The sequence below is a fragment of the Oryzias latipes genome, chromosome 4 (genome assembly GCF_053564925.1).
Source record: "Oryzias latipes strain Hd-rR chromosome 4, Olatipes_Hd-rR_3.1".
NCBI classification, from domain to species: Eukaryota; Metazoa; Chordata; class Actinopteri; order Beloniformes; family Adrianichthyidae; genus Oryzias; species Oryzias latipes.
In genome coordinates this window covers 19821489-19845564 of record NC_136240.1, presented here as the reverse complement: position 1 = coordinate 19845564, position 24076 = coordinate 19821489, and the positions used below count along the sequence as shown (strand labels likewise).

The 24076-nt window shown below is 37.7% G+C and overlaps 2 protein-coding genes across 3 annotated transcripts in view; both read left to right on the top strand.

The window, feature by feature from the left end:
* The window catches only part of col24a1 (collagen type XXIV alpha 1), a 94400-nt gene extending 79089 nt beyond the window's left edge, over nt 1–15311 (top strand). Inside the window, exons 41-60 of the mRNA XM_011474161.4 lie at nt 1150–1203; nt 1314–1370; nt 1741–1794; nt 2063–2116; nt 3201–3254; nt 4344–4397; nt 5016–5123; nt 7469–7576; nt 7656–7763; nt 8879–8932; nt 9012–9074; nt 9214–9267; nt 9381–9416; nt 10610–10645; nt 10774–10800; nt 11528–11596; nt 11696–11864; nt 11967–12076; nt 13691–13909; nt 14050–15311. Of these exons, the coding sequence (XP_011472463.1) occupies nt 1150–1203; nt 1314–1370; nt 1741–1794; nt 2063–2116; nt 3201–3254; nt 4344–4397; nt 5016–5123; nt 7469–7576; nt 7656–7763; nt 8879–8932; nt 9012–9074; nt 9214–9267; nt 9381–9416; nt 10610–10645; nt 10774–10800; nt 11528–11596; nt 11696–11864; nt 11967–12076; nt 13691–13909; nt 14050–14196 (1635 nt within the window). The 3' untranslated portion in view covers nt 14197–15311. The remainder of the gene's footprint in view (nt 1–1149; nt 1204–1313; nt 1371–1740; nt 1795–2062; nt 2117–3200; nt 3255–4343; nt 4398–5015; nt 5124–7468; nt 7577–7655; nt 7764–8878; nt 8933–9011; nt 9075–9213; nt 9268–9380; nt 9417–10609; nt 10646–10773; nt 10801–11527; nt 11597–11695; nt 11865–11966; nt 12077–13690; nt 13910–14049) is intronic.
* A 1100-nt stretch (nt 15312–16411) lies between these two features.
* The window catches only part of znhit6 (zinc finger HIT-type containing 6), a 31448-nt gene continuing 23783 nt past the window's right edge, over nt 16412–24076 (top strand). The window contains exons 1-5 of one of the 2 annotated variants that reach the window (XM_078946030.1): nt 16412–16617; nt 17038–17103; nt 19558–19664; nt 20715–20800; nt 23067–23170. In XM_078946030.1, coding sequence (XP_078802156.1) covers nt 16535–16617; nt 17038–17103; nt 19558–19664; nt 20715–20800; nt 23067–23170 — 446 coding nt within the window. In that variant the 5' untranslated portion in view covers nt 16412–16534. The remainder of the gene's footprint in view (nt 16618–17037; nt 17104–19557; nt 19665–20714; nt 20801–23066; nt 23171–24076) is intronic. The other variant, XM_004068034.5, reaches the window with a different exon arrangement.

Below are 24076 nucleotides of genomic sequence, written 5' to 3'. Positions count from 1 at the left end.
TGGATTTAATTATGTGAAGTTTGAAAACCTTGTTAAAAATAATTACATTTTTAAAAAATAAACTTTTTTAGCTAACAGTGCAGCTTTTCAGTACAAAACACAAACTTGAAGACCCTCTCCAATCCTCTTTTGAGCTATTTTAAAAGTGTCCCAGTGTTGATTATAAATATGCCATTATTTGCCAAAAATGAAAAATCCTTTGTGGTTTAAGCCTACTTTTCTTTATACATGTCCTCCATCATGAGAAAAATGTCAGAAGAACATGTTTTAAACACCAAAAAACACAATTTTCACTGGAGTGGCTCTTGAAATGTCAGGTTATCAGAGTTGTAATTGCAATTTGATGAAGAAGCTATTGTCTGGGTTCAATAAAATTCATGGTGTCTGTATTGTTAAGTGACTTCTTAGGTTCTTTTTCAGCTATTGTCTGTGTCAGAAGTAGTTATGTCATTTATAAAACTGACTGTGGAAAGCAAATTGCTCCACAGACTGTGGCTGAGTGGAGACATGACTCATAATCCACAGTATTCACTTTTGGAGCAGCTCTCAGTCTCTGTCTGCACATTTTTATTGTATTTTGCTGTTTTGCAATATTGTACATTTTCTATGAATTTTAAAAATGCATTTACCATTCATATGATTCTATACAATGTGAATGTATTAAGTGTTGTTAGTTTTAATGCTTTCACCACAAATATAACTTATTAAAATGCAATCCTTAAATCTTTTGTTTCTGATGTTAACAGAAGATGTACAGTAAACTGCTAAACATAATGAGATTTGTTTCACGTAAAGTAAAAGCTAAAAACACAAATTTTTGCTTTACATTTTAAATGAAATGTCTTTATTGTATTGTATTTTGAGATCTAACACCTTAAATGTAAACTGTTGTTAGAAGGAAGACCAGACATCAAACACTACCAATAAATTGAAGGTGAAACTTCAAATATTGTTGTAAAGACAAAGCCCTCTGTGAATTACTCTTATATCTCTCTCGAATATTTGATTGCATAACTTATAAACAGAGCCAAGTTTGTGTCATCTTTGGTGAATGTGTCTGTGCAGGCAACTTCCAGCAGAATGACCTTCACAATAAAGCTGTAGAACTGTGAATTCTTGTTGTAGAATAAACAATTTTTATGTCTCTAGGGACATCCTGGCAAACCTGGGCCATTAGGACCACCGGGGCCAAAGGGTGAAAAGGTATTATAAAGGAAGGACTGTTTTTCATGCTGTGCTTGGCACTTGTCTTCAAAGTTTTTGTTCAGTGTATATGGATGTAGTTGTGACATTAGCATTTCTGTAACATCCAGGGTTACCCAGGGGAGGACAACAAGACACCAGGACCACCAGGGCCCTTAGGTGAACCAGTAGGTCTTGTTTTCTTTTGAACTCTGCTTTCTGAGAACTCCTCGTGCTCTTAAATGCCCGTTGTGTTGTTTCGCCCTAAACCTGACAGTTGTCTTTCCAGTTCCTTAAGAAATGTCTATCAAAGATGCTAAAGTCAGTAAAAATGTAGACCAGAAATAATTTGGGTTTGGAATTCCTGCCAAACTGCTTGATAAAGTAGCCCAGCATTATCATAACTTCAACTCAACTCATATAAGTAATAAAGTGACAGCCTGTATTTGAAAAGGGAATTCTGAGTGGATACAGTCAAGGCTAGGTCACTAAAAAGAGAGCTTGTGTAAACAGTCTGCAGGTTCATGCTTGTTTCATTCTCTTTTTTTTTCTACATAGGGGCCTCCAGGAGAACAAGGAGAGCGTGGAGAGCCAGGTGAAGAAGGATATCAGGTAAATCTAAGGACAGGCTTAATGCACGAACGCTGAATTAAAATAAGCAGTGTTTGTCCACATGATAGAGAATGACCCAAAGACACTTGGAGTAACTGTGTTTTTAAAAAGTTATTTGTAATTCATGAAAATGTGTAAGCTATTGCATGTACCCTGGTAGCTTTAATATTATATTTGATGAGCAGATCTGAGGTTTATTATCAATATAATATCTGACTTAGTAACAGAGAAAACCTTGTACTAACATAGATTAAACCTTGTTATTTAGGGTCATATAGGTGCTGCTGGAACTCGGGGGGCACTGGGTCCACAGGGGATACCTGTAAGTGGATGTTGATTGCTTACTAAAATTATTTTCTTCTACAAAAATGTGTATTTATATTTATTAGGTCCTGTAAATGCAACATATTTTCATTACGTTTGTATTATAAGTAATTTAAAATATTTGGTTGTAACTACATTGTTAAAAAAACATGTTCTCAGTTTAAAGGGCCAACACCATGCTATTCTTAAGTCTTTTATAGCAAACAATATCCTTGTATATGACAATATATTACCTTTGGCAAACAAAGGAACACATTTTTTATTAAATATTAGTTATTTTCCTGGGGTAGTTTCCTAACCGGAAATCAGATGACTCGATCTCTGAGGCACCGACTTTCGCCCATTTTATGACGTCAACCTAGAGTTGGCCTTGTCAGCTTGTCTGTCTCTCTCCCATGAAAACAAACAACATTTGAACTTTTGCAGAGATGGATGTGCATAGTGTGCATATAAAATGAAAGCCTTTATGCCAATTACTGCTTGCTCTGCAGAGAAAGTGTGTGTGTGTGTATGTGTGTGTGTGTGAGCAAAGTTAGGCGATCGCCTGGGACCCCCAACTTCCTAGGGGCCCATAGTTAAACACTTAATTGAAAAATACCTAAAATAAATTTTACGTCCATCATTATTTAACTATATCATTAATAAACACCCCAAATCACTGAATTGGCATCAGATTGATCATGTAGTGTGTTTGGACCTACCCCATCCTCCTGCAGCAATGGTATATTCCAGTCAACAGCAAGTCAAGAGACTGGTAAGTTATGTAGAACAATGAGAAGGGGCTGTTCTCACTGTTCTACATCAGCTCATCAGAACCTGCACATTTTCATGGGCTGGAAGGGCTGGTGTTCACAGTGCAAGTTTTTAGAGGAATACTCAGAAATTCGTGAACAGATCAAAATATCGTCAACTGAGTTGACCTTTTTGCATGTCATGTTATTATTAATTAATCTCTCTCAACCACACTTAAAAAAAATCATTTCAAAGGATTTTGTGTGAATAAAATAAAGATGCCAATACTAATATATTTATTTATTAATTTGTTTTCAACTGTTTGACCATTTTCTGTGCACTGTGTGCAGGGATCACCGGGTCCCCCTGGAAAACAAGGCCCCAAAGGAGAAAACGGAGTTGCAGTGAGTCTTTGATAATAAATTCCAGTGTGCATTTGTGGTGTATTTAATTTTATAAATTCAGGTGTTTGCAATTTTGATTTTGTTTCCAGTAATTTAAAAACAGGACAAAAATAGGCACAACATTTTATTTATTTATTTATTTATTTATTTATTTATTTATTTATTTATTTATTTATTTATTTATTTATTTATTTATTTATTTATTTATTTATTTATTTATTGTTAATAAGTTAGCCTGAGTTTTATATGCGACACAGGGGCAGTGGCAGAGCTACAACATTTTATATGGAGCAAAAGACTTGGAAAATGAGACGGCAAAACGGAAGGCCATTACAGATGAAAGGATCAAAATTACTGATGAGTTATTATTAGGCAGCTGGGTAGCTCGGTTGGAATGGTGAAGGACTGACATGCAGGAAACCAGGATTCCATTCCTGGTGAGCAGTTAACGCCACTGCCTACCAGCATGAATCTGTTCTAGTGATGGTTAGTGCAACCGTAGGCATGATCTGGCAGCCACACCTCAACCATCACCAAGTGTGAATGAATAATGGACACACTTTGAGCAGTAATTATTATGAGCTTTCCAATAAATATTTCCTTTTGTCATAGGAATAGACTTTGGCTAAGGCCAGGGTGCTGATGGCCCAGATTGGCCAACATACACAATACAGGGGCAAAGCAAATCATTTGATGGACTGAAGATTTTGTAAATGGGAGTGTGTGGCCCAGAGACCGGTGAACTGTTCAGTAGCTGTGATAAAGGCTCCAACAACCCCGGGACTCTGAAAGGGACTCAGTGGATTTGGAAAATGAAAATTTGGATGAATTTTGGGTGAACAACACAAAGAAAGTTAATCAGCAATACTTTAGTTGGTTCCTCATCTGATTTCAGAATGTACCATTTTGAAATATTGGAAATTAGTATTAATAAATATGAAATGAAATATAGCACTTGTTCTAAGTGTAATTTCAATGCATATTTTGTATTAAACAGTATTTTGGTTTTGGAATTACACAATTAATTTGGTAACAATTCATTGCTCGTTTCTAGCCTAACTTTTTTATTCTCTCATGCAAATGTTTTAGGGTTCGGCTGGAAAAAAAGGAGCACGAGGTCTAAATGGATCCCCTGGTGCTGAAGTGAGTGTGACATAACGTTGAATTCTGATTCACATGATGAAAATGCAAATATAAAGTGCAGCGAAGAGTTGTAAAGTAAAATATGGAAATACAGTCTCCAAAATTAGAAAACAATGACCTTCATTGAAATTTTGACAGCAAAATATTCTGCAAGAACCTCACTGGTTGGCTGAGGCACCAATAGAATATAGGGGAAATACACAACAATTTACAATTCAGCTAAAGGTGATCGTGAAACTAGACAAAAGTCTAGAAAAATATTAGTGTACATGATACAACATTTTTTAGATGATAGAAATTTCCCAAAACTAATAATCTTAATTTAATAACAGAACTATAATGTGTCACAGGATGAACATATCTTATATAATCCTAATATACAACAAACTAGCATGCATGTTCATACACCTCCAGTTCTTGACAGGCAATTTTTTAAATCAGAAGGAATCTGAGGTTTCTTTCAAGGTTTTCTGACTTATATGTTGACAATTTGCATTAAGGTTAAATGATTTATTGCATCACTAAGATTTTTAAACCAGCGTGTTTCTTTATGGATCAGCCCATAGTGGCTGTACAATGCTCACAGGCTCAGATTGATATTACATTGTTATTTTCTAGGGCCCAACTGGATCTCTGGGACCGAGAGGATTGATGGGTTATCCAGGACCAGACGGCTCCCCTGGACTGACCGGATTACCAGGTTTACCAGGAAAACAAGGGCGGCAGGTAATCTTATATAAATAGTAATGAGCAAAAATGCAGGTTCAAAAAAACAACAACCTGACTTTACCTGATAGATCATTTGAAGTAGTACTACTTCTCTAGTTACGCAATTTGCTTGCAAAACCCAAAAAATAGTCCACAATTAATAAAATAAGTAGATTTCCTATTGTTTTTGTGCCATAGCTCAATATGAATGATCTAATTTGGACTTCTTCTGTTCATAAGACATTCTTGGGGTTCCCCTGCTGTAAAGTAGTTAGACCTCAGGATTTTATATAAGCCTGTCTTTGTCCCTTTTGGCTTTGAGTTAGAATGTAAAATGATGCTTGCTTAGCGATCATTTACAAAAAAATTATCCAAAAAAGGGACCCACTTTTTAGTTTCACTGAAAAAATAACAACGTTCACCTGCGTACTGATTTGCACTACAGCAGCACACATAGGAGTGGTTGTGAGCTGAAACACTGTTATAGTTTAGTCTGGACGCCTTGTGTTTCTTTTTTGGTGTTTTTGGCCAGATCTTAATTGTGGGTGCCAACAAATTGCTGGAGAAGTCTTGCTCTCTAATAGCACTCTGCAGCTGATGTTTCTTTTCTGCAATCCTCTCTAAAAAATCTGCATGGAAATAGCTTCTTACCAAAAAATACTGAAAAAGATTACGGTAGCACTGTTCTTAACCTCCTTGAATTTTCTAATGATGCAAATGTTCAATATTCTTAGCTCCCTGTTCTATAACAATTCTGAGTTTAACAAAGGCGTAAAATACATTATTTTATTAATGAAATTATTAATTATACATTGCTCTTTTCTGTTCTCCTTTAAAAAAAGGACTTTTCTTCTGTTTTATCATTTTTTAGATCATAATACAACAATGTATAGGATCCTTACGTTTTTGCAGCTAACTAGCTGTCCTGTCTAACTGGTCAGGACAGACCGGTCGGATATTTTGAAGTCCAAAGTTTCACGGTGGCACCAGAGCTTGGAGGGGATACAGTTTTTCAAAGAAAACATGCAGTGGTTAATTTAATTTATGAAGGCTTAAGCTGACATTTTACCTCCTGACATTGCAAATGTTCAGTCCAGTCACATCTTCCAACATCTTTAGGCAAATAGCATAGTTTTTATCAATTTTTTCATAAATTTATCAACCATGGTGTGTCTAAAATCCTCATGAACATGGGTGAGAATATAACCATGAACCAAAGGTCAAAATGAAGGGATAATGTTCTGGAAAAAAAAAGTTTCCATTAAGCAGAGCAAAAAGTGAAAAAGTGATTAGGCTAAATCCCTTCCTTAAAAAAAATCATTCTCAATTTATCTCTGTTCATTTATTTATTTTAAACCATGCAAGAAATGTCTTTAATGCACTTGTCAACAAAAGTTTCTGCTTTGTGTTAAACTTTTAAGGGGTTTTGTATTTGCACAAGTGTATGCACAGACCCAGCCAGAAAATTTGAAGTTTATATTACATTTAAATATCCTCAATATGCATGCACCCTGCCATTTTCCAAAGCTTTGAGAACCCTGTTTAACAGTAAATTATTCATTCTGGAATCTTCTCCAACTTTTCCTGTTAAGCTGTCATTGAGTGATTTTGTTTAGATGGTGAAAACCAACTTTGTCTCAGCACCTGCAGAGTTTAGGTGTTTATGCAGAAAATTTGCAGCTGTGTGTTTCCAGCTCATTCTGGACTTCTCCTTTCATGTGTGAAACTTAGTCCATTGCAGCAGCTGTTCTCATAGCCATCTCTTAATTCTGCCTTAGCACCACTGTGGTCCTCATCAGGAGAAAACAAGTGTTCACTTGTGTGGGGTTACTCCATAGGATAACTACTGTTGTTAAGATCCATTCAGACACATGCAACTAAAACTATTTTTAGCACACAATGTGTCTGCAACATTTCTTTTCAGGAAAATCACGTCCTCACAAAAATTCTAATGTTTGGAATTTTGTTTTAGCTGCTGACAAACTGAGATGAAAAACAAAAAACGGAGATGTGGAGATAATTGGTCAGCACTAGTTGCATTTGCATGCATGCAAACTCAATTTCTTGTCATTAACTCCCAAAGGCTGAGATGTCAGGTGAGAAATACATTTTATGGTTAAAAGTTAATAGTGTCACAACAAAATTAACTATTTAATAAAATTTCTTGACAGTTTACCTCTGATCTCCTAACTGACTTCTGCTGACAGGGCAAACTTTAGACCTGTCCAGGTTGAAGCCATACATCTGTGAAAAACTGAAAATGAAATGGTATTCTTAAGATGTAACCCCAACCCTACTTAAAATATGATGAACCATTTAATAATTTTTTTTGAACAATGTGTTTTTATATAATTTCTGTAAAGGGTCAGAGAGGTTTGGTGGGTCCTGAAGGACCTGCTGGACGACCAGGTCCAAGAGGAGAAACTGGATTTCCTGGACCATCTGGGGAAAATGGATCACCTGGTCAAAAGGTAAAAAGGAAAAAATTAAGTCAATCCTAATTAAAAAAAGTATCACAGAAATTTAGAAATGCATGATCTGTTGGTTCAGGGAGAACCTGGTCTGCCAGGAGACAGGGGAGCCCCTGGTATGAAAGGTATGGAGGGGGCTGTTGGTGATCAGGGCAAGACAGGTGACCCAGGACTCAAAGGCCAACCAGTGAGTGATTAAAAGAATTACTTTGTCTTTATAAGTGCAACAGTTTTGTATATTTAATATACTTATTATACATAATAAAAATGTCTGCTAACAAAGCTCAGATGTGTATTCATAACACTTAAGCAGATCAGATTCAATTTAAATTTGTAGATATGTTAAAGACATAAATCGTTGCTTTAAAGAAAAGTCTTGTGCTTTTTCTTCTTGCATTTTTATATTATATTTAAGTATTACTATAAGTATTTTATAAGTATATAAGTGTATTATTCACTAATTAAACATTATTTTTTACTGCCTAAATAATAATAATATTGAGGTCATTTCAAGGCTCTTTTATAATGACACTGTTGCAGGAATGCTTAGAACAGGACTTCAAGAACGCTTTCTACAGTAAAGCCACTCTCTAAATTTAGCTTTTGGAGTCTATGTAACTGATCTGCAGTAGGCTACAATGTTAGAGTTTGATATTTTTCCATCTTGTGTTGAGGTTGACAAATGATTTGGGTGAGCTGGGGAATGGAAACATTCCACCTGGTAGTGCCAAGTTATGTAACACACTCCAGAGGTTTGAGAAGGAGAGAAAAAAGGCTTCACCTCACTTATGTAACTCCTCAAAGCAGAAAAAGAAAAGAAACAACACTCTATCCCCTGCTCTCGTTCTGCCTGCACCAGTTATCTCGGCTAATGCTCCCAGAGCAGAGAGGAAACTCCAGCCTATGGGTCAGATCACTTTACGCTTCTCAGTGAATACGCTTTCTCAGCCAAAGACACCAGTCTGAAAACAGAGCTGTCCAAAGGATGTGAACGATTGGCTGTACAAACACACTGTCTGCCCACCTGGGCGACAGCACTCAGACGCAAAAAAAAGACAGCAGACATCACTCAGAGGAGTGTATGTCTTGGAAAGGCATGAGAATGTGGATTGGCGCTACTGTAGATCTGACAAAGATTTGCTTCTGTCCCTGCTCTTTTGAAAAGAAAGAGTAGAAAACAATTTCAAGAGTTTAAAATGAGCTGAAATAGGGTTTAACTTTCTTTCCATTTATTCTAAATGTTTATTTTACAAGTGTATTGGATGTCATCACCACCCTTTTTTTCTTGTTTGTGTGATGTAGGGAGAACCTGGTGATTCTGGAATGCTTGGTTTACAAGGCTTTCCAGGCCCAAAGGTAAGACAAATCACCACTATATAGTAAGAAACAACAAACGTGATGTAAGAAAACATTGAATATTTTTTACATCTTTTAGGGGCCAAATGGTGATTTAGGGCCAAGAGGTTATCCCGGCCCTAAAGGACCTGTTGGTGCTCTGGTAAGTCCAGTCAAAATTATAAATGTGGTTAATTTTGAGATTATTAGCGAATAAATTTCAACTGTAACATTACATATATAGTATCTAGGTGTATAGCTGCAAACTAGCCCCTTAATCTTTATCCTTCAATTTGCACCAGGGAATAGCGGGACCTGTTGGCCCGGATGGAATGATTGGCCCAATAGGAAAACCGGTAGGGTTTTTTTTTCCACATGTGTGCAGATTTTAAATATTTTTCTCTGTTATAAGTAAAAGAACTAAGAGCAAATCTTGGGGTTTTTATATTGCAATTTTGATTTCCCACAGGGGCCACAGGGTCCGAAAGGAAACAGTGGGGAAATGGTAAGCTCTTTTGGTAATCCAGCCTGTGGCGCTATAACAATGCTGAATTGGTACTAAGGGGCCCAAAGTGGGCCAAGAAAATATTCCCCACACCAGTACACTACTACAACCACAAGCCTGAACCGTTGATACAAGGCAGGATGGATCTATGCTTTCAGTTTGTTGACGCCAAATTCTGACACTACTATCCGAATGTTGCAGCAGAAATGGAGACTCAACAGACCAGAGAAAGTTGTTCTATCTTCTATTGTCCTATTTTGGTGAGACTGTGTAAATGCACCTGTGTGAACCGCACCCGGTGCAGTCTTCCGCTGCTATAGTCCATCTGTCCATCATCTTGACCAGGGGTGCTCATTACATTGATCACGATCGACCGGTCGATCTTCAAGGACATGAGGGTAGATCGCAGGCAAGCAAAGATAAATAACCCCAAAAAAATGCATCTAAAAAATCTGTCAACGAATCAAAATTCTCACAGAGAAGTACGTGAGTTGATTGACATGGAGAACGGCCAATCGGACATCCTCTGATACATACGTTATTGCGCATGCCTTCTGACACAGCTGTCCTGGCAGCAGTGTTTTCCTGTAGCACACGCTTCTCGAGCGCTGCCCATGGAGCCAGCAACGCTTTAGAAATGCCATGCTCTCCCCAATGCACGGTTTGCAGTAGAGCATGAAATACGATACGTCACTGCTTTCTAATTTTGTTATAAAACGCCTCATCTCGTAATACAGAAGTATTTTTGTGTACTCCCACGGTGTAGTTTTTTAATTATAAGTACATAAACAATGTTGTTTACTAATAGTTCATAATACTATGTTTGTTAAACAGTGTTTTAGTCTCAAAATACTATAGGTAGATCTTCAAGACATTGTCGTCTCAAAAGAACCTCACATGCCAAAAAACTGTGGGCATCCCTGATCTTGACCATGTCTACATGCCTGAATACATTAAGTTTCTGCTATTTGATTGTGTGATTAGAAATTTGCGTTTACAAGCAGTTTAACAGGTGTACCTGATAGAGTGGCCAGTAAGTGTAGATGAAAGTTATCCAAAATATTGTTCTGCTGCTTCACAGAGATAGAGGGAACTATGGCCTCTATATTTTCAGCATACTTTCATTGAGCAAATGCTCTCAGCCAGAAATATATGCATAATTCATGACTGTCTTTTATGTTTCACACCTACAGGGCCCTCAAGGACAACAAGGAAGTCCAGGACCCAGAGTACGTGTTACATGCATCCATTATTGATGATCTGTGAATAATCTAATGAACCTTTATCTCTCAGGTTTTAAATAAACATGTGAGACATTAATACTTTTTTAATTTAGCCTTCTTAATTCTTTCCACAGGGACCCCCTGGTGCTCCAGGTCCATCTGTAAGTATACTGTGTCAGACAAGTTTAGATAAGCATGTTTTATGTAAAACATGAAGGACTTGGTTTGTAGGAGTTTGAAATGTAATCCTCTAAAGCAGGGCTGCTCATTCCTGGTCCTCGAGATCTACCGACCTGCCTGTTTTCCAGATCTCTAAGCCCTGCTAGCTGCTGATTTGCTCAATCAGATGTCTCCAGATTCTGACTGAATGAACACACCTGGTCCAGTTAATCAGCAGAAAGTAGGGAGAGCTGGAAAACAGGCAGGGTGGTAGATCTCGAGGACCAGGAATGAGCAGCCCTGCTCTATAGTGATGTTTAGACAGATTTTGTGAAATTTCTTCACTCCGGGAGTCATTTAAAATCATTTTTCACACAAAAACTGAGCTTTGTCTCCTCTCTTTCCCTATTGAAATACTCCATGGGAGTAACAGTAGTGGGGTGAATGCCTCATTGTTGACTCACCTGATGTGATAACTGTAATGTTTGCTCTTTCCGGAATGTGTTATTCTTCCCTCTGCTGAAGGCAGGAATGCAATGGTTTGTTGATGGAATTCTGACTTTGCTGTTTTTTCTCTGGCACTCAAGTGTGATATAATATTCCAAAGCTTTATTTGTAAGCTGGTTGTATATTGGTTTGTTATAATAAGGGAAAAAGCTACATCTCAGTTTAATTCCAAGCAGGGCTCCAGTTTTTACCAACTAGATGTGTTGATTTTAAAATCTGCAGAGGCTCAAGCTTTATGATGACTCATCAGTCTACAGTTTATCCGACTCCAATGCTGCACTAGAGACCGAGGTAAGGCACAGATTACAGATGAATATGTTGGTTCATTGTGAAGTGTTTGCCAATGATCACTTTGGAACCTTATAATCCTTTCTTTCCATCACTCAATAGAGTTTTCAGAACACAGAGATGAGTCTACCAGACCAGAATACAGAGATACTTAAGACCCTTCGATACCTAAACAAGGTGATTGAGGGCATCAAAAAGCCTCTGGGCACGAGGGACAACCCGGCTCGTGTCTGCAAAGACCTTCTGGACTGTCAACACAGACTGAAAGATGGTGAGTTTTGTACACTGTGCCCTAAGAAATACATTTTTTAATTAAAGAAAAGCAAATATTTTTCTCCTTCTCCTTTTGCCTTTCCTTGACTGGTACTTTCAGATTGGTTCTGGATTGATCCAAACCTGGGCTGCACTTCAGATGCTTTCAAAGTCTTTTGCAACTTTACTGCAGGAGGACAAACTTGTTTACACCCAGTGGCTTCCAATAAGGTACCTGCTTTAAGATGGGTTTATGGTTCTGTATAAAGCCCTCATACACAAGAATTCTATCAGTGTTTGTTCTTATATTTGGCAATAGAAGATTTGAATCTAAAGAACAAAAACAACTGTCAGGCTAGTGTATTCATGCTTTTTTGTCCATTTTATGCTAAGTTCACACCGGGCATTTGACATATGTTCACAAACATCCTAAACATGCTAAACACGCATATTTGAGTGCACTTTCAGCATATGGTGAACTGGACAAGCAGAGAGAGGCATCTTCTTCTTTTGCATTTTCTATTACTTACTGACTTTTATCACCAGTGAAACGAGTTAGATTTTATTAATGGCTCAGTTAGCTAGGTGTTGGACGGTCATGCAGGAATCCTGGGTTTGCTTCCCAGCGTGTTCAATAAGCTAAATACCAATATGAGTCCTTGGGCAAGACCCTTTCTAAAGGCCATCATTTTAGTTTAATGGGTCTCCCTGTGCCGCGAAAATACAGGGTTTTGTCAGGAAAGGCATCCAACGTAAAAAGTCTCTGCCAAAACACCTGTGGCAACCCCTAACTGGATAAGCCGAAAGGTCACCAACAACCTAACTCTGATTGTTCTTTATCGGCTTTTTGATGGTAAAAGTTCAGAGATTGCAGGGGTAGCTAGGTCGGTGAGAAATGTGATATTTTCTCAGTGTTGAGAAGAGAAAGCCAACCATCTTCTTGGCAGAGTCTATGACCTTCCGGAGTGCTTTTGCAGAATGCTCTCTATGCAGCGCTGGTAGAAGAGAAGCAAGAGACTGAGTAATGCTGTTCGTCCTCAGCACCCGGAGTAAATCATCTTTGTTTGGCATATTTCAGCAGTTTGGAAGTGTTTCTGCTCCAGCCTACCACTATCTGGACTCAAAGTAACCTGAAGTCAGCTCTGTTCAGTCTTAATTGATCAAAAGTGGAAACGAGTCAGTTTCTAATCTCTTGAAGTTAATGAATGAATGAATGAAAACTTTATTAATCCCAACAAGGAGAAACTCAGTTCCAGTACATCTCGATGAAGAAGGTCAGACAAACAGCAACACAGGATACAAACACACATCTCGAGAGGTTACTGAGGTCAATGCAGCCGAGCGCCTTAGATGACCTGCGCCGGCGCACCTTTGTATAGCATGCAGATGGACCACGAAGAGGGCCGGGGGTTGGGTTTGGTGACAAAAAAAAATGATCATGATCATCTCCTTAGCTCTCTTCAGGCTAGCTCAGACTGTGCTGTAGAGTCTGATTTCCTAACCTGAATGTGTTCCGTTCTCTGAGCAGTGGTTGGACTTTCTAGGTGATCCAAGGCTTCTGGTTTGGGTAAACCTGATGCATTTGTCCATTGTTATAGAATCTATGTGGTTTCTTATGCAACCCAGAGCATTGTTTGTGAACTCTCCCAGGGCTTGTTGTCCAAACACCTCCCACCTTGTTCTGTTGAAGCAGTCTTGCAGCAGCTGGGCGGCGGCACCAGACTGAGCAGCTGCTAGTTCATTGAAACTCCCATTCGTTTATCCTCAGTGCAGTTATCCTTCTCTGGGTGTATTGGAGGTTTTAATGTGTCTGTGATGACAAAGTGGTGCTTACCTTCCCAACAGATGGTTTTCAATGCCGGGAAAGTCCAAATGAAGTTTCTGCATTTACTGAGCAACGAAGCAAGCCAAAGCATCACGCTTCATTGCCTGTACAATGCAGCTCTCAGCTCCATCGGAACCACACACAGAGAGATGAGCAGGATTCGCTTTCATGGCTGGAATAAACAGACATTCGAGAAAGGCACACCGCTTGAGCCACATGTGGTGCAAGATGAGTGCAAGGTAAAGACAGTTGAAAAGTTCAACATGAGTGTGAATGCTGTAAGACTTGAAAAAAAATGTATTTTCGTCTTTCTCATGCATGTTATCAATGCATTAAATATCACATTTCTTTCATTTTCTGTCTCTTTGTTATGACTCAGATTCAAGATGGAAGTTGGCATCAGTCTCGCTTGGTCTTCCACACTCAGGACAGTCAACAGCTACCTATTGTAGACATAGAAGAAGTTCCCGCTTCTCAGCTTGACAGGCAGCAGCACATGGAAATTGGCCCTGTCTGCTTCCTCTGACACAGACATCATACTGTGATGTGTTCACACAAACCAGTCAGATCCACAGATGTCAAAACAAAGCTTCCACAGCAGGGCACATTGAAGACTTGTTTGCCTTGGCTGGACAGCATTGACTGGGTATTGTGTCCAACTAAAGAACTAAACACAATAACCCATGGAACATCCAGAATAAGAGGGAAAAGAAGATCAATTCATGCAGATATTTATCAAAATGTATAAAGTAAAGCTTGTTTCACTTTTCTTTTTGCCTTGGTGCTTAGGTTGTTTGCATATGGACCCATATCACTCCCGATCACAGGGTAGGGCCTCACGGTGCAGCAACCTATCCATACCACACCTCCTTTAGCTTTCATTTTGAACACAGATGAGCCTGAAAAGGAGCCCAACCCAAAGAATCAGCTCTACACGGGGCGCTATCTAACAAAAAGCTTACACAAGTTCTATGGCATGTGGATAACATGAGACTGCTCTTATATTTCTCACATCAGAGGCTTTAATTTGCGTTGACGTTTTTGTCTTTGGTCCTCTCCACTTGGACCTGTACATCTTGACAGATGGTGCTCTACCTCTATGTGGTTATTTGCTTTTTAGAACAGTTGCAAATGCTAGTTTGACTTTGTGTTGTATGTACCGGTTACATCAAGGTTTATGTTGTATAAGTACTTATGTTGGTTTGGTCATTTCTAATTTATGAACCAATTTTTGATACACTACATATGTTTGTAGCTTTTCCCTCTTTGTGGTAGGCTCCCAAACCTATCATTGGTGCTGCAACAAAGACATTGATATTTCCTGTGTATATATTGACAGTATATTTTATGTTTATTTATAATCTTTTTTTTCTTCACTTTACTGAACCACAGTAAGTTATATTCTCAGAGAACCATTTGATCAACCAAAATCTAGTTTAATGAATATTTATGTTCAAAGAATGTGTTTGTGAGTTCACATCTGTTTCTGTTGCTCTCAGCTCAGTCAGAGGGAGTTTACTCACTGGCAGCTACAGCAGGCCAGATCTGGAAAGCATAGTCAGCACTCTTCAGTTTGTGGAGAACACCATCGGACGCAAATGTGTGAATAAAAATAAATAAATGAAACATTTTATCCACAAAGGGTTTGGTGCTGTTTTTGATGTGGATGCTTAAGAATGTGGTGTCTTAAGTACAAAACCAGGGCAAAGTAGCTTGATGGGTAGATTTTTTATTTGTTATTTATTTTGGATGCTAGAGTCCAGCATGGTTTCCCTTTTGTTTTGATGATCACTGACATTTTTGAAAGAGGTGCTTAATGTTAATTTTAGTAACAGAAAAATGTTATGATCCTATTTTAATTACTATTGTATTTCTGTTTTGGGTTTAATTCTCACCATGAACAATGTGAATCCTTAAACTACATTTAGTAAAGATAGTAATGTTGTTTGAAAAAACATGTTAGAAAAAAATACAGAAAAAGGCAAACTTCCAACTTTGGCTTTTCAGCAATCCTCACAAACAAAGCTGAACACACAAATAAAGAAGCTTCGATTGGAAACTTAAAAGTTAAATGGATAAAGATTATGACAACTACTAACATCAGTCAAAATTATACAACAGCTTTATAGAATTTAGGCTTTCTAGGCAGGTTAAAGGGTCAGTTGGAGATCACCTGAGTGGGGGAAGTGGGAATTTGATCTGTGATTGACAGTGACAGTAAGATTAGCTTGAAGTAACTAGAAGATTTTTCTCAATTACTGTCTTGATGAAAATAGAAAAAAAAAACAATAATAATGTTCAGGAGGCCCGACCAGCCGCCCAGGGGCCGAGTGGAGCTCACTCCGATCCGCCGCCCTTGTCAAAGATGGGTGGGGCTATTATACTGGAGCCGCAGCTGACCATGTTATGGCCGATTTAGCATTGTGTTATTTATAAGTAATGTAAATAATGTTTTGTATTCAATATCATATTGTGAGACACCTAGTCAATTCCACCTTAAAATGAAACACATTTGGAAGAAAATCCCAAAATGTGCTCTTTATGTAATTTTTGCATACAAAATATTAATAAAAACAGCTGTTTTCTGGTCAATCTCCGTGCATCACTGATTAATTGATTCATTTTTAGACATTTATTCTCATTTGGGAGTTTAGCTTGTGTGTGCTCTCTGCATTGCGGAATAATGTAGTTCGGCATCACGAACACCCGGAGGCGCCAACGTGCAAATTCCAAACCGGAACTTGTGCCCACGTGCTGCTCTGCTGCGGGCGGAAGAAAGTTTGTTTTGAAGCCGCCATTCGTTTCAGCAACGTGACGCCCGTCTTGAACGTGATGTACATGAGTTTCATCAGAAGACACAAAAAATGTCAGCATTAAAAAGTCAAGCCGAGAGTAGTTCTCTGGAAGAAGAGCAGAAAAGGATACAAAACAAAATATCTCTGTCTAAGTAAGTGGTCGGAGTAAAAAGTCGCGTGCAGACTGGAGATGTTTTCGCTAGAAGGGTTTACTAATTTTGCAGTCTTTAAATTATGCTTATTTGAATAGTTTTTTGCTCCGTAAAGTAAACGTAAGCGTTTTTAGCTGAAATTTTTAAAACATCACCATCCTCCGTTTTTCTAAATCGATCTCACGAAGAATTTTTAAACGGTAATGGAATTTGATTAAAGAAAGAAAATACTTTTTCTTAAGTTTTCCATTCATATCATGATTGGAAACACAAAACTCTTTAACTACACGAAATGCTTTGCGTAAGTTAACGTTGTTTTATAAGGAAATGCAGATATATTTGGGCATTTTAACCAGAAAAACTCCTTTGACACATTATACCACCATAGCAAAGTATAAAATATTCTATGATGGTTTGCAGTTGTGGAGTGTGTGGATCAGAGAAAGCCAAGTACAGATGTCCGGCCTGCCTCACACATTCTTGCAGGTAAGTCATTTGTAGCCATTCAGGGGTTTTATATCCATAGATAGAATAATGACATTACACCATTAAGGGTGTGATGTAATAACTTCATCCAGGTTATGGTTTTATGAGATTTTGTTTTTTATTTCAAGCTCAATTAAAAGATAACCCCATGACTTCCAGGTTGAAAAACTTAAAAAAAATGCAATCAGAGCTAATTTAGTTTTGAAATTAACCACTTCGTGGCTTTTCCTCTATTAGGTCAGTGCAACATTACTCCAATGTAGAATTGTCCAAATGCAAATACATCAAAATAACTAAGTACACATACCCTGTGCCTGGTTACAAATGTAGGGATCTCTCTTGGTCTTCCTTTGGTCGAATCAGAATCCCTCCCCTACACCCATGGCTTCTCCCTACCCCTCCAATTAAAATGCGGCATTTGGAGGGGTAGGGTTGTCCGAAATAGTTTTTTTTTTTTTAACCTCAAAAAATGAGCCCCTCTACCGCGGGGGTGTTACGCATTGCGCTGTTCTTCGCGTGGGTGTGGTCTGACGCGCAGAAATTTACATTTAAATGTAAGTAACAACCTTTGTTTTAGCATGGGCTTTTTAAAAGTATAAAACCGATGTTATGTATTTCCGATCGCTAGCTGCTCCGCGCTAACGTAGCTGACCGGCGACTATTGATGGCGTCATTGAGTAGGGGTAACGTCCCAATTGCAAGGCTATGTCTGAGTTCCTTCACTATTACCAACATAGTGCACTGTATAGTGCGGTGGCCATTTTGTAGTGCTGTCCCAATCTACAGTTCCAAAATCAAGTGTGCTAGAAAGTTCCCAGAAGTCTCTGCGAAAAACCAGTGTGCATCGATGCTCACTAGATTGACGAATATAGACCACAATGCATTGCGTTTGAACAATCTTTGCAAAATAATGGTATTTAAATGCATTTTTTATAAACCATCAACTTTTTCATCTTCAGAACTCGATAGTTGTTGCAAAACACTCATATTGTTTAGATATATTATGGGATATGTCTGAATTCCCACCTTACTCCATATCTACTAAAAAACTATATTGTTCGGGACTATGTAGTGGCCTGGATTTTGAAAGCTATTTGGAAAACCATGCTCACTACTTTTTTCTTTTTTTAAACAGCGAATAAGACATCATCGATTTCGGGAAGGGAAAATCTCATTGATATTAGCGTTTTGCGACCATTTTTGAATCCAATTGTTCAAACGCAATGCATTGTGGTCTATATTCGCCAATCTAGTGAGCATCGATGCACACTGGTTTTTCGCAGAGACTTCTGGGAAATGTCTAGTGCACTGGATTTTGGAATTGTAGATTCGGATAGCACTACAAAATGGCGAACGCACCATATAGTGCAGTAAGTATTGAAGAAGGTGAAGGGATTTGGACACAGCCTATCGTTCCATAACTTCGTTTGGAGAGATGCACACATGGAGTGATATTCTCTTGTTTCTTTCTGTCTGTCTTGTTAGTAATTCAGGATGTTTTTTTTTTTTTCAACGAAAAACGTTTGATATTTTTATGTGCTGTGATGAGGGCAAAGCTAGCTAGTTCTTTTTTTAGATGAGACAGGAATTGGCAGTTTTGAGGTTTAGACAACTGTTGACTCTGTTTTGAGATTCGGTTTACATATGTGGCATGAAAAAATTAAATAACAGCTAATACTAAACCCTTTTTCATTTGTTTTTTACCATGAGATTTTGGTTTTACTCAAGACAAATATCCTCTAAAACCTAGACCAGTAAGGATTTTAGCCTTAAATTCTGTTATAAAAGTTTAATCTAATTTATTTTTGTGAGTAGCACATTTTATTTTGGTAGTTTTTACATCATTTCGGAATGGCACAGTATAAAAACGTCCTCAAAGCTGAAGGGTTAAACATTTTTTTGGGTTGGAATTATGTAACTCATAATTTTGTTTCTGTTTTTACTGCCTGGAGTTTATTTTGACTGGTAGCCAGTAGCAACGTGCCACTGTTGTTTTTTTTATATCTTTTATATATATATATATTCTACAAATCGTTTGGGGGGCAAGCTGTAGTGTTATGCAACCTGAAACAACTCAGGATTGTCTTCAAGGTCATGCCAGCAACTTTCATTCCACCTTTTTTTTTTGTTATTTAAAGAGCTGTTGAATAACCCTGAAATTCTTTCATTGTCATCTGCTGTTCTGGGCGTCGTTCATCAGGCCTTTTGCATATTTTGTCAGGATATAGTCCTGGTCTGACCCAGGCCAAAATGCCTGTCTGTCAGCAAATGTCTGAACATGCATGTTTGTGCTGGGATTAAATCCCCACATTTGTTTGGTTTTTAAATTCTGCAGCTTTTTTTCTTTTCTGCTGCACGCACTCTGAGCAAAGTGAAATAAGCTTGGGGGTGGGGGGGATTTTTATTTCTATATTGAAAACATTGACTGACATGTTTGTGTGCATCTTTTTCCAGCTTGCTGTGTGTGAAGAAGCACAAAGATGACTCGGGATGCAGTGGAGTCAGAAATAAAACGGCGTTTGTGGCTTTATCCCACTTTGATGAAATGGCTCTTCTCAGTGGTGAGCATCTCTTCATTAAATGTTCTCATTTTTGCATTTTGGAATGACCTTCAAATGTTCTCACTAAAACGTTGTAATGATTTCTTTGGGGCTGTATCCGAATACTCAGACATTTGCGATCTTTTCATGTAAATAAGAGTACAAATATTTGTGACGTTCGAGATTGCTGATTAACGACCTTCTAATTAATGGAGTTGTGTAAAAATGCACTTCAGGCAATGTAATTTTAGCTCTAAAATAGAAATACTGTTGGATTTTAAGTAAATAAACTAAACAAACCGAATGCAGATATGAGTAGATCTTTAAAGTAAAGTGTCGGTGAAGCTTCTCGTTTTCAAAGTAAAGCTATTGAGTGTTTTTTGTAGATAAAAAAAGAGACTGAAGTTCCGTTTCCTGAAATAAATTCTGAAAAAAAGCAAATTTGTTTAAAAAATACATTTAAACTGGATTTAAACAAAAAAGTAGAATAGAAAATTAAAATGAAAAAGTATGATGAATTTGAATGTAGGATTACAGAAATCTTGTGATCAAATTTGTAAAACATGGAAACACTGTTGTCAGTTTAGATTCAAGGACTGTTAGTGTTTTCTAGCTTTTACGGTCATTTTTATTTAGGTGGTGCTGTCTCTTCATTTACTATTTTCTTGTCATCTATCTACCACAACTGATGGGAAAACTGGAGAATATTTTCAGTTTCTGTTGTAAAATTGAACAAAGTAACAGTAAAAAAAAAATCTAGATTTTTTTCTAAAACCTGTTTTGCTTTCTGAACATAGATTCATGTGGAGATAGGTGGACTCCATGCAAAACGTTGAATCATGTAGTAGAATTGACTCTCTGCTTCAAAGAGTCTGAAATGCTGTGCTTGTTATGAATATGATTTTGATATATTAATCCAAACATTTGCAATTTTCAAAAACCTGCAGTCAAAACGTAAGCCGAGGCTTTAAAACTTAAATTACGATGAAATAAGAAAGTGTTGATTGTCATGTTTGACTTTTTAGTGATAACTGTAACCGATCTTTCTGGAAACCTTCACTGGTTCTGTAGATTACAGATTTCTGGAAGACACTGGGAGGTTTTCTGATGGAGCCAGCAGAGACAGTCTGGTGAGAGTTCCTCGGACAACTTTAAAGGTAAGCCTGTAACTTCTAGATTTGGTGCCTCTTGTGGAGTTATGGCATGACAACATGGTTAGGTAACCCTCAAGAATCTGTTTGAAACTGAACGGGAAAGATTTTTACTTAAATACTTTTACAAAATTGACGTTTCAAGCTGCATGAAACTAAACAAATTCACATATTTGAAGCCTGTTAGTTTGAGATAAATCCAACTTTGTTTTTCATTTTATTACTATTTTTAAAAAGTGAGTTAAAGTCCTTCCATCATCTTTGAAACTATTTTGAAAGTGTTTTCAGTGGACTTTTAATCATGATTATGCCGTTTTTAGGCAAAATAAAAAAGGCTTTGTTATTTTCTAGGACATAGTTTCTGCAGAGTAGTTAGAATTTAACAACTACAAGCTTTTCCAACAGCAGTCTTGTCATCTGCTCTTAATTCGCCATTATTTGAGGAAGGAAATACTTCATTTTAGTCTTAATTTTCTTTATGTATGTCCTCCATCATGAGCAAAAATGCTAAAACAAAATGATTAAAACCAATGAGGAAAACAACTAAACACGATTTTAGTTGGAGTGGGTCTTTGAGAAGAGCCTGGGCAGTTGTCACCCTGACCACATGGGCACCACCCCTTTTCTGACTGCTTGCACTCGACGTGAGCAATTCGCTCTCAGGCAGGCCTTCTTGGCAACTCATCCAGGGTGTACCCCACCTTCACCCAGCAGCGGCCAGGATAGGCTCCAGCAACCCCCATGACCCCAACTGGGATAAAGTGGATTTAAAAGATGGATGGAGTTAAGAAGACCACTTTTGAATACCAAATAAGTGTAAATGGAAAACACTGGAACATATTAAACCTAGAACTTGCATAATAACTATCAGTTACTTTGCAAAGTTTTCTACTCTTGAGCTTTGGAAATGCAAACCTAAATACAGTCATTTCAATTCTAATTCTTCAGAATGCATTCTTTTTTATTGTGTAAATTTGTCTAATTTTCTAGAAGAGGGACCTGCTGTTTTTCCAACACTAACTCAAATGGGACGCATGGATGTTTTTTATCTGCATGTGTGTATGTGTTGGTGTGTGTGTGTGTGTGGGGGGGGGGGGGATATTACTTTTTTGCAACGCTCAAAAATCAATCCAAACTTAACGAGTTTCATTTGCAGGGACAAAATAAATGCCGGGCACATGAAGATTGGGAATTCTTTCCTCCAGGACTCTGCAAGTGCAATAACTTGTTATTAGCCCAGAACACTTCCAACCTTTAATAAATCTCTTAAACCGCCTTTCATTTGCCAGTATGTAGTTATGAAACGACCAAAGAGGGAAATTCTTGTCCCTTCGAATAAGATGAGGGCAGTTAGGAGACATTGAATCCATCTCTGGTTTAATTGTTAATGAAACTTACACAACCAGATTTATTGATGTAGCCCAGATGTTTGATGTTTTACGCATTGCCTCTTGGAGCAGATAAAAACCCACGTCGACTTTTCCAGCCGGCTGAGTTATCAGCCAGTCTGTGGTCTCGGCAAATCCACTCAGGGCCGTGAACTCTTCCTCACATCCCGTTTCAATCGGACCTTTGCTTTGTTTGAAGTCTGCTGCTGTGAAGTGTTTGTTTTACTTCAGGAGCTCTTCGGGTTTGCCTATTTTAGAAGAAGTTCTGCATTATGCTCTACATCCTGGGTAAGGATCTGATTATCATCCACTTTTGTAACACTGGTGTCATCAGTTACGCGGTCATCATAGGGCTATACAGAAAAAAAAAACCATGCCAGACCCATGAAAGCTTGCAGTCCCCCCCGTGTGCAGCAGGGGGTGTGCAACAGAAATTCCTCTTGTTTCCAAGTTTTGCTGAAGCAACAGAACTTATGCATTTCTTAAAAGTATATTTTTGTCCCCCATTGGTTGATCTTCTTTTCTCAGATCTTTGATTTGGTTTGTTTTATGTCAGAATGGACTACATAGCAGCTTTCTTTTTTTCCATGTCTGTTTTTAAATGGCTGAGATGTAATTTCATGTACAGCAATAGGCTATAACGGGTTATGCTCTCTGTTCAGTTTATGCCAGTCGGAATGTTCACATGCTTTTCCTCCAATGTGGAGTGTACGACTCAGAGTCTACCTTCATTTTATAACACAGTCAAACAGAGTTCTTCAGATGTTCCTTTTATTAATTAAAAAAAAAATCGTTTTTTTTCTTCGTTTTTAGTTATTTACCAAATACTTTTCCTTTTAGAGTTTGACCAAAGCTGTGTTGGATTTTTCTTTTGTTTTTTTCAGTTAAAGTTACTGGCTTCTCAAGCCAGAAAGATGAACATCACTCTAAGGTTTCTTCCTCTCACCTTCACTAAGAGAAGAGAAAACTCCACTGTCTTCAATCCAAGGTAAGAAAGCTCCAACTGGAACAATGACTTTCTGTCTTTCTGCAGTTCTCTACTTAAAATGAGAAAAAATGTATATCAAAGCAGAAAAGCTGTTTAAGGAGACACACTTTTGGTGTTCTGCTTCCTTAAGTTGCTAATCCAATTTAAGCAGAATTTTGTTGCAACAAAACTAAACACTTAAGTGCTTTTTTAACTTAACTTTTACTTTTTTAAATATGTTATTTAAAACTTACTGTATTATAAAATCATCATAAACTTCAGATTTATCTCTATCAAAAAGGTAAAACATCAACCTAAGATGAAGACAATAATGCAGTACATAAAATGATACTGACCTGTTCCATTACTGGTTTAACACTGCAAATATTCATGTTTTTAATGTGTTCTGGGATCTGCATTTAACATAAACACTGTTCTTTATGGCGAATATTGTACCCAGCTTTATTTGCAGTTTTGCCACAGGATGGCACTCTTGTTGAGCTCCTTCAACAGCCTTCTTCCCTTTTTTAAACCTCTTCATATGTAAAACCATTGAGCGAACTCCTCTTTTCTCCTTTTTATGCTACTACATGGTATCATATCTCACAGTGTGTTGTGTTTTTGTATCAAAAGAATCAAAAGAAAGATTGAAATTGAACTCTTTTGAGAGTTACTTTTACTATATCATCACATGGAGAAATTCATTTTCTGTTTGTTGTGGACATTACCAGTGCGTGCATAGTAATCTGACATGCAATGTATGATCAACATGTGGTAGAAACATGTTATATATTTGTTTTTACCAAAAGATCCAGAAAAGGTAGGACTGTTAATCCAAGAATAACAACTATTCCTGGAAAACTAAAGTATTTTGAGTTATTTTTCTTACATAGACCATTTCACCACACTCCAGTGAAGGTCTTGACA